Here is a 21,464-nt window from a genome sequence, read left to right as displayed (position 1 = left end):
CCATAATGACTGGGTGATAGCATTCTGTAATGACTGGGTGATGGGGATCCATAATGACTGGGTGATGGGGATCTATAATGAAATGGTGATGGGGATCCATAATGACTGGGTGATGGGGATCCGTAATGACTGGGCGATGGGGATCCATAATGATCGGGCGATGGTGACCTATAACGACCGGGTGATGGGAATGTATAATCATGGGTGATGGTGATCCGTAATGACCGGGTAATGGGGATCCATAATGACTGGGTGATGGGAATCCGTAAAGACTGGGTGATGGGTATCCATAGTGACTGGGTGATGGGGATCCATAGTGACTGGGTAATGGGGATCCATAACGACTGGGTGATGGGAATCCACAGTGACCGGGTGATGGGGATCTGTAGTGATTGGATGATGGGGATCCATAACGACTGGGTGATGGGGATTCATAATGACTGGGTGATGGGGATTCATAATGACTGGGTGATGGGGTCCATTACGACAGGGTAGTGGGGATCCATAACGATTGGGTGATGGGAATCCGTAATGACCGTGTGATGGGGATCCGTAACGACTGGGTGATGGGGATCTGTACCGTCTGGTGTCATCTTCTAGAGGCTCAGTGGGTGCAGCAGGACCATACTGTCAGTAAAGAGTCAACACCTTCAGCAGGAGCTGAGGATTTAGGAAAACAGTATTTTGTGAAAAGCAATTTAGCTATTCTCAGCATCTTCATCTCAAGGCTATTTAGACCATAAGACATAGGAGCAGAATTGGCCATTCAACCCATCGAATCTGCTCCGCCATTCCATCATGGCTGATTCTGGATCCCACTCAACCCCATACAACTGACTTGTCACCATATCCTTTGATGTCCTGACCAATCAGAAAACTATCAACTTCCACCTTAAATATACCCATGGACTTGGGCTTCACTGTAGCCTGTGGCAGAGTATTCCACAGATTCACTACTCACTAGCTAAAAAAATTCTTCCTTATTTCTGTTCTAAAAGGTTGCCCCTCAATTTTGAGGCTGTGCCCTTTAGTTTTGGATGCCCCCACCAGAGGAAACATCCTCTCCACATCCACCCTATCTAGTCCTTTCAACATTCGGTAGGTTTCAATGAGATCCCCACACATTCTTCTAAATTTCAGTGAACACGGGCCCAAAGCTGTCAAACGCTCCTCATATGTTAACCCTTTCATTCCCAGAATCATCCTTGTGAACCTCCTCTGGAATCTCTCCAATGACAATACATCCTTTCTGAGATATGGGGTCCAGAACTGTAGTCAATACTCCAAGTCTGGCCTGACTAGTGTCTTATAAAACCTCAGCATTATCTCCTTGTTTTTATATTCTATTGAAATAAATGCCAACATTGCATTTGCCTTCTTTTCCACAGACTCAACCTGTAAATTAAACTTCTGGGAGTCTTGCATGAAGACTCCTAAGTCCCTCTGCACCTCTGGTTTTTGAATCTTCTCACCTTTTAGATAATAGTCTGCACTATTGTTCCTTTTACCAAAATGTATTATCATACACTTCCAACACTGTATTACATCTGCCACTTTTTTACCCGTTCTTCCAACTTGTCTAAGTCCTGTTGCAATCACACTGCTTCCTCAGCACTGCCTACACCTCCACCTATCTTTGTATCATCAGCAAACTTTGCCACAAAGCCATCAATTCCATAATCCAAATCATTGACAAACAATGTGAAAAGTAGTGGTCCCAATACTGACCCCTGAGGAACAGCACTAGTCACTGGCAGCCAACCGGAAAAGTCTCACAAAATGCCGGAGGAACTCAGCAGGCCAGGCAGCATCAATGGAAGAGAGTATAACTGATGTTTTGGGCTGAGTCCTGCCAAAGGGCCTCGGCCTGAAACATCAACTCTACTCTTTTCCATAGATGCTGCCTGGCCTGCTGAGTTCCTCCAGCATTTTGTGTGTATTGCCTGGATTTCCGGCATCTGCAGATTTTCTCTTGTTTGTAACCAGAAAAGGCTCCCTTTATTCCCTCTCCCTGAATTCCTGGCTGTCAGCCATCCCTCTATCCATTCCAGTATCTTTCCTGTAATGCCATAGGAATTTATCTTGTTCAGCAGCCTCATATGTGGCACCTTATCAAATGCCTTCTGAAAATCCATGTAACTGACATGCACGGCCTCTCCTTTTTCCACCCTGCTTGTTATTTCCTCAAAGAACTCTATCAGATTTTGTCAGGCACATTGAAATAGCAATTTTGTTTACCCTCTAGTTATAGAATCAAAACGTTCCAGAAATGAAGTGTTTTATTTCAAAGTCATAGTGCCATTCAGCACAGAAACAACCCAAACTGACTAGAATTGTTGTCTGCAGTAAAACCCATTTACCAGCCCTTAGTCTGAACATAGTATTTTGAACATGCCCAATTGACGCGCCAGTACTGATACATTTTGAATTTGCTGAGAGTACCTTGCTCCATCACCCGGTCAGGCAGTATGCTCCAGATTTCAACAACTTTCCAGAAGATGAAGTTCTTCCACAGATTCCCTCAGAACCCCTGCCCACAAACCTCTGAAAACCTCTGTTTTGTTCTCTTGCTGAGTTTAACTGACAGGCAGTCCCGTATCTTGTAGGTCTTGTGTTGTTTAGAGCAGATCGTATTTTGGGATTACCCAGTGCTCAGTGACATGGTGCCTGCATCGTTAGATATTTAGAGAGAAGCAAGAATCCTCAAGGAAATGTCATTCAGTTGATAGCATAATATTAAACTGATCTTGACCTTGATAAAGGAACACACATCTGGGTTCAAAACATTACTCGCTGTTTGAGTTCAAGGCAAAGAATAAATGATCTGTTGCTTATTTCACATTTCTTTATCGGTATGCTCAAGTTAGAAATACCCTTTTCTGGACACAGTGCATTCCAATAACGCTGTTAGAAAAATATGAACCTGAGCAAACATTTTGTTAAAACTTGTTACAGTGATAATAGGTAGACTGTTCATTGAACAATTAGTGACTCCTGGGGACGAGTTACAGCCCCATACTAAGATTAGAACTAGGATCTTAATGCTTAGCTCATTTCTGTCCCAAGTGAAAGGGATAAGGTACCAATTATGAACAGCTGCAAAGACGGGAGGCAGAACAGGGAAATCAGGAATTGAAAAGAAATTATACAAGCTGTCCCTAGGTTAGAAACAAGGTTCCATTTCTGAGACCTGTTCGCAAGTCAGAAACAAACAAAAGGAGCTGTAATGGGACAGTAAGCAGGCATGGGAAGATCAGCTGCCAGCCGGCCTCACTGATACAGTGAGTGAACGGTCAGGCTTGCTCCTGGACCTTGTCAAGCAGTGGGCAGCTGAGAGCTCTGCCTGAACTTACTGCGTGCCTCTCTTCTGCAGCTATATCCGTGCCCAGGTGTCCTTGGAGAAGGTGTATAAGATCTCTATGGACACAGCGCCCCCACCCCCCCAAGGGAATTGAGTGCTTTGTAGATAATAGTTTAATTTGAAATTGTTAACCGTTTTGTGAACTCCTGTGTATTATATGTACTTTTGAGAGTGAATAAACTTTTGTATGTTTTGTAAAAAAGAAATCTGCTCAGTGGTTCCATCTCAGTCTGTTCCACCCAGACCCTGACTGTTGTGACCTGGGCAGCAAGGTGCTAATTAGAGAAGGTAAATGGAAATGTCCTGTTCCCACCCAGACCCTGACTGTTGTGGCCTGGGGAGAGAGGTGGTGATGAGAGGAGGTAAATGGAAATGCCCTGTTCCCACCCAGCAGAAGATGCCTGAACCCTGAAGCAGCCAGCAAATTCATCCCTATCCATACCTTCAGTCTCCCAAACATTAGATCCTATGTATGAGCTGTCCATAACTTGCATGTTCGTAAACTGGGGAGGACCTGTATAAATAGTACCTGGCTGTATAAACCAATTACCCTTTAATAATGAAAATGTTGAAGCATGTTTAAAGTTCATTTAAAATGTCCATTTCTAGCCAACTGTTTAAGAATTTTCAGAGCATTTACTTAACTAAATTTCCATTTATTTGTCAATGATAGAAAGAGCAAGAGTGGCCTTCATAATCCTCATTTTCATGGAAGTGATAACTGTGGTTTAGTGTGGCTAACTCAAATGAGAATGTTGAGTAATTACAGTCTTCTGTTACAGATGGAGATTATTTCACATTTACAAGACATGAGCCAATAGGCGTGTGTGGACAGATCATCCCTGTGAGTATTATTCATCTGCAGGAGGTGTTTATCTTCTCAACAATATCACAGCCTACAACAGAAGTGTGGGTTTAAAAGTTTTCTATTGTTTGATCATCGTAGACATGAAAATACAAGTTCCTGCTCCTGATCTTTAAATAAAGGCCTTTGTGTAGGACACACAACACCAATTGCAAATGTATATGTTTGGCTGTATGTCTCTATCAGCAAGAGTAAAACATGCACCTTCTGTTCTTGTAACTCTGATAACAACCCCTTCCCCCCAACCTCCCAACTCTGGAGTTACGTTTCATAAGGACTTTACATTCAATCTAAAGCAGGATGGTGGTATGTCTCTACCAAAGATGAGGTTAGACGATCCTTCCCTCCACTAGCCTGCAGGTCACCCTTGGGCAAAGTGTAGCACCTGCTTTGCACCCCCTCCCCACCCACCCTGATCATGGTCGTGTGAAGCCATGCGAGCAGGTGTTGGATGCTGTATTAGTAGCTGGTACATATCAACAAGTCCTGGTTATGCAACCATAGGTGTCGGGAAGCCAGTCGCTGAAGAGTATTGATAATGGCTGGAGTCACCCATCTTGTAAGAAACTGCCCAGAAGAAGGCAATGGCAAACCTCTTCTGCATAAAAATTTGCCAAGAACAATCATGGTCAAGACCATGATTGCCTATGTCATATAGCACAGCATATAATGAATGAATGTTAAAACATTCCATTATCCTTTGTTGCCTTGGAAGTACAATAGATGTTGTTGAGATACCATGGTAGATATGTTTGAGAAATAGGTATATCAAAACAAATGGTTATTAATTAGACTAACAGATATTCTATTGTATGAAGTCAGGACTTCAGTTTTAACTTGCAGTAAAGCTGATACCTCCTATCTGATTCTTTCAATTAAAGTGATCAGTCATTAGCAATTTCTAATATCTAAAACCAAGAACTAAAATACTTGAATTGGCAGATTTTCAGCTTGCTTATTTGATAGTGAGTGAGATGCCTAGATCTTGTTTTGCTGTCATCACTTAAGCATTGCTATTTTAAATGTCAATGACCTTTTGAGTAGGAAATATAATTGAAGTCTAAAATTGTCTATTTTTGAAACTTCTAAAGGCGTCTATTTATAGAGTTACATTTAAAGTCAAAATGATCGTTTAAACAGGAGTGAATGAATGCATGCAGCCAAATGGACTGTATGGATTGCTACCTATCTACTCAGGAAAATCCTTTCCCTTATTGAAGGAGTCAGGCCATTCTTCATATCAGAGTCTGCTCTTGAAACCACATCACTGGGAAAAGATCACCACAAATTCCAGCAGCAAGTCAAGGGAACTGGGAAAAAAAAGGTTGCTCAAAAGAGAATCCTGCTGAAGGGTCTCAGCCTGAAACGTTGACTGTTCACTCTTTTCCAAAGATGCTACCTGGCCTGCTGAGTTCCGCCAGCATTCTGCGTGTGTTGCTCTGGATTTCCAGCATCTGCAGATTTTCTCTTGTTTGGACATTATTACTGGATTGTTTCATTCCTGTCGCTTTTTTGAGAAACAGATAATTGAACAACAGGAGCCCATTGCCTCCTTAGTGTCAAAGCCAGAGGGGGATTGCTAAATGAAATAAATATCTGCTGATGCTAGAACTCTGAAATAAAAACAAAAACAAAAGATGCTGGAAACACTCAGTAGGCCAGAAGAAGTCTGTAGAAAACAAAGCAGTCCATGTTTCACGTAAACAACAGGAATTCTGCAGATGCTGGAAATTCAAGCAACACACATCAAAGTTGCTGGTGAACGCAGCAGGCCAGGCAGCATCTCTAGGAAGAGGCGCAGTCGACGTTTCAGGCCTGACGAAGGGTCTCGGCCTGAAACTCCGACTGTACCTCTTCCTAGAGATGCTGCCAGGCCTGCTGCGTTCACCAGCAACTTTGATGTGTGTTGCCCATGTTTTACGTAAGTTGACTGCTTGACCTTGAATTAAGAAAACTGTCAACATAATTCTGAGAGAACCTCTGCGTATAATTACATGGCTAATAGCAGCCCGATTACATTGTGCCCAGAATTCACAATGAGAACAGCCTTTAAAAAATCTAAATAAAATAAATAAAGTGGTGTGGAAGGCAAATGCAATGCTAGCATTCATTTCAAGAGGACTAGGATACAAGAGCAGGGATGTGATGCTGAGGCTGTATAAGGCACTGGTGGGGCCTCACCTTGAGTAATGTGAATAGCTTTGGGCTCCCTATCTAAGAAAAGATGTGCTGGCATTGGAGAGGGTCCAGAGGAGATACACAAAGGACGATTCTGGGAATGAAAGTGTTATATGAGGAATGTTTGATGGCTTTGGGTTTGTACTCACTGGAATTTAGAAGGATGAGGGGGGATCTCATTGAAACCTTTCAAACATTGAAAGGCCTGGACAGAGTAGATGTGGAAAGGATTCCCATGGTGGGGGAGTCTAGGACAAGAGGGCACAGCCTCAGGATAGAGGGGTGTCTATTTAAAACAGAGATGCAGAGAAATTTCTTTACCCAGCGGGTGGTGAATTTGCGGAATTTGTTGCCACATACAGCTGTGAAGGCTGGGTCGTTGGTTGTATTTAAGGCGGAGATTGATAGGTTCTTGATTGGCCACAGCATCAAAGGTTACGGGGAGAAGGCCAGGGAATGGGGCTGAGGTGGGGAGGTGGGGAGGTAGGTCAAATGGCCTAATTCTGCTCCAATATCTTATGATCTTATAACAAGGTTCACCATCTCTTTTCCATCTTCCTCTCATAGAAATTTTGAGAAATAAAGCAAAATATAATGAACATTTAAATGAAATAAATAATTAAATAAGTATAATGAAATTCAGAGTAGTTTAACAGAAGGATCGTTTCAGAGGCCAGTGTGAACATTGCACATAGAATTCTTGACATGGTGCTAGGCACCGAGTGACACTATCACCTCATTGTTTCTTTTTCTCTAACTAAAGGTAGAGATTATGGATGGATCAAAAATAAACAACCCTTTCTCCTCCAGTGGAGGGATTAAACTGTTTAAAGTAAAAGGGTGAGGAGGCAGAGAGATGTCATGGCAATCTGAAACAGCAGGGATCTTGTGTAAATTGTTCCATCAATAATGCTATTAAAGTCGTGTCTGGAATTTCAATTCCACAGTTAGGCTTCTGCAGCAGAATGGGAATATTTCACAGCTTTTAATTGTCACCCTGTTCTCTGTCCACCTACAGTGGAACTTCCCCCTCCTGATGTTTGCGTGGAAGATAGTTCCAGCCCTGTGCTGCGGAAACACGGTGGTCATCAAGCCAGCAGAACAAACGCCGCTGACTGCCCTCTACATGGGAGCCCTCATCAAAGAGGTATGTCACTTTCACCTTTTTATCTTACTCTCTGTGACAATGTCAGTGGTGAGAGCCAGCATTCACTTTTCATTTCCCGGTTTGTATTTAACTGAGCTTGTTTCATCTAATCCTCTTTCCTCAGGCCGGGTTTCCACCAGGGGTGGTTAATATTTTACCTGGATATGGCGAGACAGCTGGCGCGGCAATAGCCTCCCACATGGACATCGACAAAATCTCCTTCACTGGATCTACTGAGGTAGACTATCTCACTGATACACCATTCAGATCAGTCAGTAGGTTGTATTGCTCCTTAGTAAGTTATCAATAAACATTTAAGCTGATATAAGAATGATAATCATCATGTTTTTCAGCTCAGGTTTTCCTTCAGAGTCAAGGTATTCTTGAAGAATTATCACTCTTGTTTTGAAGGAAAATGTAGCAGCTAATTTGTGTACAGTAAGACCCAACAGACATAGAATAGGACAAGTGATCAGATGATCTGCTTTAGTTTTGATGGTTTTATTGGATAAATAATAACCAGGACACCAAAGAGTTCCGTGTCCTTCGAATCCTGTCAACAAGTCGATAGGATTTTGGTTTCACACCTCATTGAAGAGTCAATATGTCATCAGTGTGACACTCCCTCAGAAATGCCCTGACTCAACCATTCTGGATTACTTGAACAGAGGATAAACTTGCACAAGAACGCATGGCTGTTAAACAGTAATTGTAAAAACAGAGTAAAATCAGAATCAGAATCAGTTTTAATATCACCAGCATATGTCAGCAAATTTCTTATCTTAGCAGCAGCAATATAGGGTAAATATAGAAAAAATGAATTACAATAAGTAATTAAATATATATTAAACAGTTAAATTTAAAAAATAGTGCAAAAACAGAAATAATAAAAAAGTGAGGTAGTGTTCAGAGGGGAAGAGAAGAAGAGGGGGAAGAAAAGAGAAGAAGAAATGCATTTCTACTACAAAATAGATTTATCAATCAATGATACATTCCCAAAGTTGACTTCTTTGTCATATATGCAAGAACATATATAGACAGGTGCAATGAAAAACTTACCTGTAGTAGCATCACAGGCACACAGTACTAGAGACACAACAGTCACAAGAAAAACATAAAGTAAATAGAACTATACAAGAAAGAGTATAATTTGAACAAAAATCATTGAACCCCCAACAACCTGGTGGTGTTACAGGAAAATTTACATATGGAATTTTCATTCCCTGGGGGATCTCTAAGAACAGACAAAAGTTTGGGCATTTTATAGAAAATAAAATGAAATGAATTGAAATTGATGGGATTCTGGCAGATGACTCACTTCCATCCCAAAGGTACTAATCAGGATTGTGAAGAAATTGTTCACTTGATGATGGTAACTGCAAAAACAGTCAGGAAGCTCGGTGCAGTCCTGGACAAAACCACCTTCCTGACTGGTGCTCTGCACGTCTCACTCTCTTCACTTCCAGTGTCCAATGGCTGTATCTTCTCGTCAATTCAAAGCAGCCCTCAACCAAGATTTGCAGCTGTGTTGTCTAAACCCATCACTCTACTATCTCGGACAGCAAGGCCAGTAGGAACAACCTGTGTCATCAGGAAGGACATCGCGTTCCCTTTCTCTTCACACAATATCTTCTTCCGTAAATGTATCAGTAGTACTCTGTTGCTGGTGGACTCCCTGCTCAAGAGCATTGGGTCATCTTTCACTCCATGAACTGCAATGGTCAAATAGGCAGCTCATCACCACCTTCTCAGCACTTATCAACAGGCCTCTGACTGTACGGTTCACAAACTGTGAAGGAATGAACTGAGATAAATAACAATCAGATTCAACAGCAGCTGATTAACGTCCACATGAGCCCACTATCAAATAGCCCAGAATGTGATTCAAATTGGATAATTCAAAAAAATAACCCATAGTTTTCTGAAATGGCTCTCCATCTGTCTGAGGTAACCCTGCAGGGTTGTATCCCTTGTGTTAAAGCACCAGCGAAGTGAATGAGCCAGCTCTATCCAAAAAGAATATCTTTGAATTCTTGCGAGATTTTAGTGGATTCACACGACAAGTAGCAGGATGATTCTCATTCACTAATCCCATTCATACTCCCACAGATGCAGAGAATATTCCCAACTGCACAGTATGGCATTTTGAAGTTTTGTCTGTCATATCAGGAGCTAAGGGTCAGCACAGCTGCTCCTGGGGCCTTCAGAGTTAGATCAGCAGGCAAAGGGTGAGAACAAAGCTTGCATTTAATTATTCTGCGGAGGAAGTCCTGTTGTGATTATTTTTGGCTATCAATTGGTACAAGTCTTTCTTAGCAGATTTAGAAGAAGTTATAACTCATCGCTATTAATAAATTCATGCCAGCATTTGCATTAGTCATACAGTTTCCAGAAGTGGTATTGCTCTGGAATAATGAAAATAGGCAGACATTATTCACAGACATGTCATGGTCTTTGATTCTTTGATATTAGACTATTTATCAAGTATTATAAGGTTACGTATTCTTGGAAATTTTGAAGAATGAGGAGCGATCACATTAAGTGAAGTTTGAACTTGACAAGTTTGATGTTGAAAGTCTGTTTCCACAGCATGGGGAATCCAGAACAAAGGGCCACAATTATAGAGTAATAAAGGGACCAAAAACCGGAACAATTAATCAATTTCCGGCAACATCCTTGTCAATTTTCTCTGTATTCCTTCAAGCTTATCATTAGCTTTCCTGTAGGTAGGTGACAAGAACTTCAAGCAATACTCTAAATTCAGCCTCACCAACATCTTGTATAGATTCAACCAATTATAATCTCACAAATGATGGAAGAATAGTTCTTGTACACAATACCAACAACCTGCCAATGATGATCACTGAGAGAAATCCCAGAGCGTATCTGTATAATCCAGCAGTGGTGCATACTCAAATATTGACTACTTTCCCCAAGCCATTGGATGCTCTGTTGTTGACTGAAGCCAAGAGCCCCTGAATGCCCAGACGTGGGTTGCAAATAGAAAAGCAGTGGATGGCAAGTCATTATAAAACTAGAGGTTCCAGATAATCAGTCACTGTGGGTAATTCTGAGATGGAGGGCACTCAGCCCTTGAGTGTAATCCCAAAGTCTGTGATGATCAGACATTGAATGTATTCCTAAAGTCTGCATGCACAGCGTTATAACATCAGTGGTTCCAGATACTCTTTCCTGGAGGATAATTCTCCAGACTCCCCAACAGAGAAGCACAGTAGCCTAGTATGGTAGCGTAGTGGTTAGCACAACGCTTTATTGTGCCAGTGACCCAGGTTCAATTCCTGCCACAACCTGTAAAGAGTTTGTACATTCTCCCCGTGACTGCTTGGGTTTCCCCTGGGTGATCCGGTTTTCTCCCACAGTCCATAGACATACCGGTTGGTAGATTAATTGGTCATTATAACTTGTCCCGTGATTAGGCTAGGGTTAAATTGGGGAAATGCTGGGTGGTGTGGCTCAAAGAGCCGGAAGGGTTGATTCCATGCTGTATCTCAATAAAAAAAAATAAATAAATCTGAATATTCAGCCACTGAATATAGCCAAAGAGGTCATAGATACCCGGTATGTAGTAAATTCCCAGACATTATTGAAGCTTAGCCAAGGACTGAATTTTCCAGTGAATGTCAATGCTTAGTCATGGAATATAATCCGAGAAATAGTTGCAGCACATTTATTGACTGAATGCTCAGAGAATGAATGCTTGGACACTTATCATCCAGGGATGTTCCTTCACTACTGTGGATTCACCAGGATCGGACGGCACCGTGGTGTGATTGTTAGAGTTCCAGTGACCCAGGTTTAACCTCCCCTCAGGTGCTACTTGGAATTTGCCGGTTCTCCCTCTGACCATGTAGGTTGTCTTCCACCAGTGCTCCTACCACATCCAAAAGAAAAGTTGGCTGATAGATTAATTGCTGCTCTAAATTGCCCCTAGTATGTGGGCAAAGGGTTAAATCTGGGAGGAATTGATGTGAATGTGGAGAGAATAGTTTCCAAGAAAGTCATAGGGGAATGTGAGCCAGCATTGAGTTAAATGTTTGAATGGTCTCCTATAGCATTTGGAAATCTGGGAGGATGTGGATGTCTCATCATTGGCTTATCCCCTGGTGTGTGAAGGGTCATTCTCTCAATATAGCATATATCAGAAGCAGTGAATTGTATATCATTATAAACTTGGGCATTATAAGCTTGTATTGAGTATAATCCTGGAGGATTTTTGTCAGTGATGATAATTTTTCATTCTGTGGACGATTAGTCATTATAATTCCAGGTGATTTGAATGCTCACAACATACACCAAAGTTGCTGGTGAACGCAGCAGGCCAGGCAGCATCTCTAGGAAGAGGTATAGTCGACGTTTCGGGTCGTGTTTGTGTGATTTGAATGCTCAGTCATTTATCTCACATTTCAATATTATTGTTCGATATTATTATAATCCCAGAGGCTGTGTTTGGTTGTTCATCAAGGATAATCCTAACATGTAAAGTCAGCTCTGGCAGACGGGGCGGCTGCCACCTACAGTGAGATCTAACAGGCAGGAAAGAGGTTCTACAATGCTCGTGGAGAGCAGAGGGCATGACAAGGCACAGAATATGTCATGGTCAGCCACAGCAACCAAGGAAGGCCCCAGTTTGTGATTCTTGTTTGTACCAGTGGAGCGGGACCTGAGGACGAGAGAGCGGAACTGCCCCAGTGTAACGTATGTTAAAAACTCTCCCGCACAGGACCCCTATCATCGTGGGATGCAACGGACAATCACCACACAATAATACTGGGGGCTGTGGCTGCTCTTTTACTGAGACGCTGCTTTCCCAGTCATTGAGACCGATGCACTTCTAGGTAGTTGGTAGATCAAGAGGTATGGAAATACAAGGGACGTGAAGGCTGGGTGTGAAGGTAGACAAGGTCAGCGATCTCACTGAAGAAGTGAACAACCTGTTGCTGAATTTTACTTCCTTTTCTTACCCTTAATGATCATTAACAAAGGTTCAAAAAAGTTCAAAGTTTCATTCCTTATCAAAGTACACAACTCTGAGATTCTTCTTCTCCAGACAGCCATGAAAGCAAGGGGAAAAAATGAATGCAGCACACTCATCAACCCCCAAACTCTCCCCCATGCATGGAACACATCAAGAATATCAGCCCCCAAGCACCTCTCTCACTGCACAAAAATGAACACAAACACAGCAAGGACATCGACCTGGTAACCCCTCCTTCCCCGCCCCCGCATGAAATGCAAAAGGAACATCGGCCTCCAAATCCCCCTCTCCCTGCACAAAGAAACTAACAAAAAATGCAACAAGAACATCGACCCCCCGATTCCTTTGCCCGCACAAAATGCCACTAGAACATTGACCCCCAAATCCCCTCCCATGCACAAAAAAACAAGAAAGAATGGGCAAAAACAGGGAATATAAAAACTACAAGACTGAAAAAAGTCCATAGTCCAAATCCATATCCATACCCATAAAGCAAAGTACCTCAGTGACATTGTCTAGGCACAGCAGGTCACACAGGCCACATAGGCTCCCCTCTCCAGCAGCAGAGCGATCCCACCAGTGTTCAGAGGTAAGCAGCCAGCGCTCACCCTCTGCATTCGCCTCAATGTTTTGATCTCCCTTGACACTTTAATCGGCAAACGATGGAAGCCCTATTGGTGAAATGGAGTGGAACATCAGCTCTCACCCCGTCCCGCAGCCTCCTCACTTTGAAGGTCTCACCCCGTCCCACAGCCTCCTCACTGCCTCCTGGAATCCTCTTGGAGACAACAAAACACTGGATCACCCAAACAATCTCCAAACTGCAAAACGCAGGCTCAACCCTTCTAGAATCACATTCAAAATGAAAACCAGATGTACAAGGCATAAAAGCAGTGAAATAAATAGTTTCATGGTCTATCCAGAAGATGTTGACCGTGGGATTGTTGCACACTGGTGCCATCTGTTAATTTCATAACAAGGAATTAACAAACAAGATGGAGGCATTTTGTTCCCTGTTTTGATAATGTTGACTGATTTAGTGCAGATGGACTGAGCACTGAGGAATTATCCAATGCCGTTTCTATACTACACCTGTTTACTTAAGTAAACTTTGTCACAAAACAGGATTGTTGTTCTGTTTGTCAGATGTCACAGCAACATAGTGCCGTGATATTTGTGTCTGGGTATGTCAAGGGATTTTGTGGTCCTCAGTTTCACAGTTCAGACCAACACAGATGAAAGTGACACCAAGTTATGCTATAAAGCTCAGATTGAAAGAGAAAGACATTGGATTGTGCGCAGTGGGAGAGAGATTTCAAAAGAAGCGAGTGGGGGCATGTCAGGAATTCTGTGTGCCACAGATTATTAGAGACATTTGATTGTGCATAATTAGGCATTTGGCAAGGGCCAATAAAAATAAGTTAGATTTAAGCTGAGTGGGCCAGAGTTAGAGTGGAGAGTTAAGGCTTTGACTTAGAGAGGCTTAGGAGATGCAGTGGCTTAGGCATTTTCATTTAATCTTCTTTCCTTCCTTCCTTTTTTTCTTTCTTTCTTTCTTATGGAATAGGTAGAGCAGTGGAAATGCCAGGCAGGGTAGTGGAATTCTCCTCTTGTAGGATGTGGGAAGGCAGGGAGACCTCCAGTGTCCCTGACAACTATTCCTGCAAGGGTGCATCCAGCTTCAGCTTCTTACAGACCATGTTAAGGGATTGGAGCTCTGGATCATTCAGAAAGCCGAGGGTTTGACTGAAAGGTGATACAGGGAGGTAGTTGCATCCAAGAAGCAGGACCCAGGTAACTGGGTGACCATCAGGAGGGGAGAGGAGTTAGGCAAACAGTGAAGCTTACCCCTGTGACTGTTCCCCTCGTTGGATATTGTTAGAGGAGTGTTGACCTAGTAGAGAAAAGCCACACCAGTTAATTCCCTGGCAGAGAGTCTGGCTCTGTGGCTCTGAAGGGAATGGAGGAGAAGAGCTGAGCTCCAGTGATAGGGTATTTAATGATTAGGGGAACAGATAGGAGGCTCTGTAGATGAGAATGAGATTCCCAGACGGTATGTTGCCTCCTAGGTGCCAGGGACAGGGACGTCTTGGATCGAGACCAAAGAATTCTTAAATGGGAGGGTGAGCAGGCAAAGGTCATGGTCCACATCAGTATCAATGACATGGGTAGGAAGGGTGACGAAATCATGAGACTTGGTTGCAGGACGGGCAGTACTATCAATGTTCCAGGCATGTGTTGTTTTAGATGTGACAGAGCAGAAGAGACTAAGAGGAAAGGGCTGGCATTATTGGCCAGGGAAAACACCATTGTAGTGCTCAAACTGGAGAGCTCATCTATAAGGGTGGAATTGAGAATAAGAAAGAGATGACCATGTTAATGGGATTATATTATAGACTACCCAATCGTCTATGAGATTTAGAGGAGCAGAGGAGCAAATATGTAGAGAGATCGCAGACTGTTGCAAGAAACACAAGTTTGTTATAATAGGTGATTTTAACCTTCCACGTATTGACTGGGACTCCCATACTGTTCAAGGGCTGGATGGGATAGAGTTTGACAAATGTGTTCAGGGAGGTTTCCTTGATCATAGAGGTCCAGTTTAAGATGACGCTGGTGAGATTCGGCGATAACTTGCCGGCAACAAACAAAACAATAAATTACTGTATAAATCACACTTTTGCTCAGAAATGATTACTGCAATTGATCGCCCTAACTTTCCTTTCACAGTTGAGCTTTTGAACTGCCTGTACAACCCGGCAATTTTGCGGTTTAAACTGAAGTCTTGGAGGTGCAGAATGGTTGAGGTCTGGTGGGTATAGGGCAAATTGAGCTGGCAGGGGCCAGGCCCGAGAGTGGGGAATGAGCCAATGTTTCAGCATCACTAGAGTGGACTTGGAGGTGATTCAGTGTGGCAGAACTGAGGCGAGGCAGAGCTGAGGTAGTGGACCCCGGGCCTGAGAGTAAAAAATGTCCCACTATTTGGTCAATTTAAGAGCTGGGCCAGATTGGAAAGGTCAGTTACAGGCCAAATCGAGGTGGAGGGGTCCAGCCCAAAAGTGTATTGAAGCAGCAAGGCCCAGGCCAGGTCTGAGATCGAGGAATGACCCAAGGTTTAACCAATCTAAGTGCTGAGCCAGATTGAAAAGGGCAGGGTGTCGGGGCGTCGGGGCTGGAGACGAGGGATGGACTGGTGTTCACCTCACTGCTTGGCAAGGTTTACTCATCTCTGTGCTGAACTGAGGCTGTGGCCTGCAACTAACGGGCTCCTGGACCAGCTGCAGTGGTGACTGGCTTCAGGGCTGTGGACTTACTTTCATGAACTTCAGTTCTAAATGTTAGTTGCTTCCTTTTATTGTTTGCACAAATCTTTTCTGCACATTGGGTGTTTGACAGTCTTCTTTTTATTGGATCTATTGGTTTCTTTGTTTTGTAGTGCATCTAAGGAGACAAAGCTAAAGGCTGTATACAGTATACATACCTTGATAATAAAATATGCTTTAAGCTTTGAATTTTGAACTTTGAGGTCTCAACTAGAGAGAGTGTAATAACAGATCTCCTATTAAGGAACGTGACAGGTTTATGTAGGAAAACACTGCATCTAGTGACCATAATTCCATTACTTTCAAAATAACTATGTTTAATGATAGGTCTGGCCCTTGGCTTAAGTTTCTACATTAGAGAAAGGCCATTCTGAAGTCATCAGAAAAGATTCGGCAGGTGCAAACTGGGACAGGTTGTTTTCTAGTGTAACACACTGTAAGGTTTCACTGCTGATGTAATGATTTCTCTGTAGCAGCCATGTTTGGGTTATGACTAGAGATAACAGGGCTTTGGAATGTGGGGCTATCCAATGAGAGGGATGTTGTGGGTCTGGGAGCAGGGATTTCGCGGTCTTTTGCCAGGGGGAGATGAGGAGAGAAGACGCGAATGGAGAGAGTTGGTAGATCGTCAGACAGAGTGGACTTGGAGTGAGGGTCCGAGGGTTGGCCATGGATGGAGGAAGTCAACGGGAAACCAGTGGACTGAACCGTGAGCTCCAATGTTGTGCATTAGACGATTTCATGAGAATGGGCCCTTTTCATTTTTTCGTTTCTTTACTAACCATATAGTCAAATTAAGAATTATAAAGCTCAATCGTTTAATCGCATATTGTGTACTGTTTGTTATTTCGGGGTACTGATTTGTAACAGAGGACACATCGCGCAGCATCCAATCAAACGAGATTTCTTAAGTTTGCTCGGGCTGAGGGCTGTCTTCCCCTAGATTAAGCCGCTAGCCAGACTGAAAGTTACACTAGCAAAGGTGTACTTGGTAAATGGGAGGCCTTCAGCAGGGAGCATGCAGAATTTGTATGTTTCTATCAGAATAAAAGGCGAGGATAGCAGGTTTAGGGAAACTGGCTTTCGAGAGATATTGAGGCCCTGGTTAAGAATAAGAAAGAGGTACAGAGCTGGTATAGTTAGGCAGGAAAAAATGAGGTGCTTAAGGAGTATAAGAAGTGCAAGAGAACATGTAAAAAAAGTTATCAGGAGGGATAAAAGGGGCATGAGATTGCCCTAGCAGACAAAGTGAAGGAGAATCTTAAGGGTTTCTAGAGATATGTAGAAGCAAAATGATAGGAAGCAACAAAATTGGTCCTCTTGAAGATCAGTGGTCATCTCTGCATGGGGCTGAAAGAGGTGGGGTAGATGTTAAATGATGTTTTGCATCTGTATTTACTTGGGAGATGGGCACAGAGTCCATACGTGAAGCAAAGTGCAGTGAGGTAATGGACCGTTTACAGATTACAGAGGTGGAGGTGTTTGCCACCTTGAGATGAATTATGTTGGATATATCTCTAGAGCCTGACTAGATGTTCCCTTGGACTTTGTGGGAAGGTAGTTCAGAAACTGCAGGAGCCCTGGCAAAGATATTTAAAATGTCCTTAGCAATGTGTGAGGTGCAGGAGGATTGAAGGGTAGCTTGTTGTTCCATTGTTTTAGAAAGGCTTTAAGAGTAAACAGGAAATTATAGGTCGGTGAACCTGACAACAGTAGCTAGTTAGTTATTGGAAGATATTCTAAGGGACTGGATATATACAGCAAGTATTTGGATAGGCAGGGACTGATTAGGGATAGTCAACAAGGCTTTGTGTGTGATAAGTCATGTCTAACCAATCTTATAGATTTTTTTCAAGGAAGTTGGTACAGGGGAGATATCAGGAGTAAGTATTGTGCTGGAGGCTTTCTATGTTTCTAAGTTACCAGGAATGTGGATGTAGGCAAGGCACTGAATGCTATCACCTACATGGATTTTAGCAAGGCACTTGACACGGTCCTGCATGGAAGGCTGGTCTACTTGTATCAATGATCTGGATAATAACGTGGTCAATTGGATCGCAAATTTGCAGATGACACCAAGTGATTAAGGCGTTCATCTAATGATCTGAAGGTTGCTACTTCGAGCCTCAGCTGTGACAGCATGTTTGTGTCCTTGAGCAAGGCACTTAATCACACATTGCTCTAGTCTGTGCGAGGAGTGGCGCCCCATACAGATGTCCAATCTGTGCCTTGTAAGGCATGAAAATGCCCGACACAGGCCTCTCATGGTCTGAGTCGATGTTCCCTCTCCCCCTCCCAAGATTGGGGCTGTAGTCGACAGCAAGGAAGACTATCAGAGCTTGCAGTGGGATCTGGATCAGCTGGAAAAATGGGCTGAGAAATGGCAGGTGTAATTTAATACATAGATAGGGTCATCAAGAAATCTTTTGGCATATTGGCCTTCATAAATCAATGTATTGAGTATAGCAGCTGGGATGTTATGTTGAAATTTTATAACATATTGGTGAGGTATAATTTAGAGTATTGTGTGCAGTTTTGGTCACCTACCTACAGGGAAGATGTAAAGAAGATTGAAAGAGTGGTAAGAAAATATACAAGCATGTTACCGGGACTTGAGGACCTGAGTTATAGGGAGAGGTTGAATAGGTTAAGGCTTCATTCCCTGGAGGGTAGAAGATTGGTTAGATATTTGATAGAGCTGTACAAATTTATTAAGGGTATAGATAGGGTAGATGCAAGTAGGCTTTTTCCACTGAGTTTGGGTGGGACTACAACTGGAGGTCATGGGTTAAGGGTGAAAGGTGAAATGTTTAAGGGGAACATGAGGGGAAACCTCTTCACTCAGAGGGTCATGAGAGTGTGGAATGAGCTGCCGTCACAAGTGGTGGATGTGGCACATTTAAGAGAAATCTGGATTGGTACATGAATGGGGTATCGAGGGCTATGGTCCAGGCAGAGGTCAATGTGACTAGGCAGATTAAAGGTACAGGACACACTAGATGGGCTGAAGGGCCCATTTCTGTGCTGAGGTGTTCTATGACTTTATGTGTGGGTTGATAGGAGTTGGCAGATTAATAGTTCAGCATGGACTAGATGGGCCAAAGGGTTTGTTTCTGTGCTATAGTGTTCTATGACTGAGGGCTTTAAAATCTACAAAATGTTGCTGAGGACTCAGGACTCAAGAGTGTCACATGACTCAATGCAGTAAGAATTCTAAAGGTAACACTGAAACTAGGAGACAGATTTTTTGCAAAAGTTGAATGCTTGGAAATACTTCTTGGGGCAGGAATCCAAAACTTCTGAAGTGCAAATGGATTGTGTTGATTTTTAAAAAATATTAACTGCAGTGCTAAAGAAGTTGTGACATTTTATGCAGATGAAGAAAAATGTTTCCAGTTTCCGTTGTAAGTAACAGCTTTAGAAAGGAGAATATTGGTGCACACAGTTGCAGACATACCAGGATATGGTAAAATGTGGCAGATGATCAGGACCTTTCTAGATGTGGAGATAGAAAGGAAGCTCATATAGAGAGTTCTAGAAAAGAACTCCAATGGGCAATGATTGTCTGGCAGATGGTAGAATGGAAAGCACTGAAGAGAGTACAGATGCGTAATAGAATGGGCGCACCTACTGGAGAACGAATAAATAAAATGGGAATTTTGAATTCAATTCAAACGGGCAGCAATGAAAGTCGAGTTTAAAGTGAGGATAATACAGTGGAAAATTGGGTAACTTTGGAATTATTTGGGGTAGAGCATCCTGCATAAAGAATGTAACAGTCAGAGAGACCTAATAGAGATGAATCTGTAGACGAGTGACCAGACTAAACCAAGTTTCCCATCCACCACAACTGTTTCTTGCAATGTAAAAGCAAAATAAAATAACTTAATCATTCTGGGATGAAAACATTTGAAAGATTTCTTTTTCTCTTTCTTATTGTCGGAGATTTAATTTGAAGTTCAAAATGTTTCATCCCAGGTACTGTAGAGCTTTAAATGCCTTGAACATGGCTTTTGAGTCAATAAGCCTTCTGCTGCAATTCAAAAAAGTTCTCTTTTCAGAATATTGTGAACATGTTCAAATTTATATTGTGCAATTTACATCAGTTGTAGTTTTTCTATTACCTGTACGTTTAAATGCTTGTTAATTGGTGAAAAAAAAGATGATTGAAAATCTAAAGCCCTTTCTTGTGGAGATGGACGAAAAGCAGATGGTCACTGAGACATTTAGCCATTGTAAACATTGTCCGTTTTAGATTTTGATTTCCTGCTATGATCCAAGTATCCCAAAGCAGCTGCTTTGCACAGAGCTGACATTTGGTTTGATATGAATACCACAAACAGCACATCTGTTTTCCAATAAGAATGTGTACCCAATGCTCTGAGAGAGCTGCTGCTGACCAGCTCTCCGATCCACTGTAAAATGCTGCACTTTCTCCAAAACTCTGTTCTAGAATTTAATCTTTTAATATTTAGTTCCTAATGACAAAACAGCTTCCTTTTGTTTTCTTCAACCATTCATCATTGAATAATTAACCTTGCAATTAACCTAGAACTTGAAACATGGAACATTGCATTTTTATTTTGAAGGTACACTGTGAGAGAGCTCCTACTGCCCTCTGATGCAGAATCCCAAAGGACTGCCACTCTCTCATCTCTGTCCCAAATAGTCTACTCTTTATTGTCCCCACTGTGGAGTCCTCAGTGTGGGAGTACATTCTCCCTATATTTACTTCTGCCAAATCTTTGAGAATTTTGTATGTTTTTGATGAGATATTTTCTCATTATTATAAACTCTTCAGAACCCAGCTCCAGTTTATTCAATCTCTAACGTGGCAACCAGTCTGGTGAATCTTCATTGTGTTCCCATTATAAGAAGTAAGCCCTTTCAAAACTATATGCAGCCTTCCAGGTGCAGCCTCACTGACTCCTGTAACTGCAACAAAGTCCTCTAATGATATTTGCTTATTGTTTGCTAACTTCGTAGTGGTTCTGAGTTATAACCAAGTGCTTTGATAGAGGCCGTAGTTATGGCTTTGTGAAGGGCAGATCGTGTCTAACAAGCCTGATAGAGTTCTTTGATGAGGTGACCAGGCATATAGATGAGGGTAGTGCAGTGGATGTGGTCTATATAGATTTTAGTAAGGCATTTGACAAGGTTCCACACGGTAGGCTTATTCAGAAAGTTAGAAGGCATGGGATCCAGGCAAGTTTGGCCAGGTGGATTCAGAGTTGGCTTGCCTGCAGAAGGCAGAGGGTGGTGGTGGAGGGAGTACATTCATATTGGAGGATTGTGACTAGTGGTGTCCCACAAGGATCTGTTCTGGAACCTCTACTTTTCATGATTTTTATTAACGACCTGGATGTGGGGGTAGAAGGGTGGGTTGGCAAGTTTGCAGATGACACAAAGGTAGGTGGTGTTGTAGATAGTCTAGAGGATTGTCAAAGATTGCAGAGAGACATTGATAGGATGCAGAAGTGGGCTGAGAAGTGGCAGATGGAGTTCAACCCGGAGAAGTGTGAGGTGGTACACTTTGGAAGGACAAACTCCAAGGCAGAGTACAAAGTAAATGGCAGGATACTTGGTAGTGTGGA

General features: G+C 42.5%; 1 protein-coding gene across 1 annotated transcript in view; it reads left to right on the top strand.

The window, feature by feature from the left end:
- The window catches only part of aldh1a2 (aldehyde dehydrogenase 1 family, member A2), a 115,694-nt gene that overhangs the window by 60,747 nt on the left and 33,483 nt on the right, over positions 1-21,464 (top strand). The window contains exons 5-7 of the mRNA XM_063065738.1: positions 4,144-4,205; positions 7,423-7,551; positions 7,676-7,789. Coding sequence (XP_062921808.1) covers positions 4,144-4,205; positions 7,423-7,551; positions 7,676-7,789 — 305 coding nt within the window. The remainder of the gene's footprint in view (positions 1-4,143; positions 4,206-7,422; positions 7,552-7,675; positions 7,790-21,464) is intronic.

This window comes from Mobula hypostoma, chromosome 13 (assembly GCF_963921235.1).
Source record: "Mobula hypostoma chromosome 13, sMobHyp1.1, whole genome shotgun sequence".
In the NCBI taxonomy this organism is placed as follows: Eukaryota; Metazoa; Chordata; class Chondrichthyes; order Myliobatiformes; family Myliobatidae; genus Mobula; species Mobula hypostoma.
The sequence above is the reverse complement of the archived record's forward strand: the minus strand, read 5'-3'. Positions and strand labels throughout refer to the sequence as shown.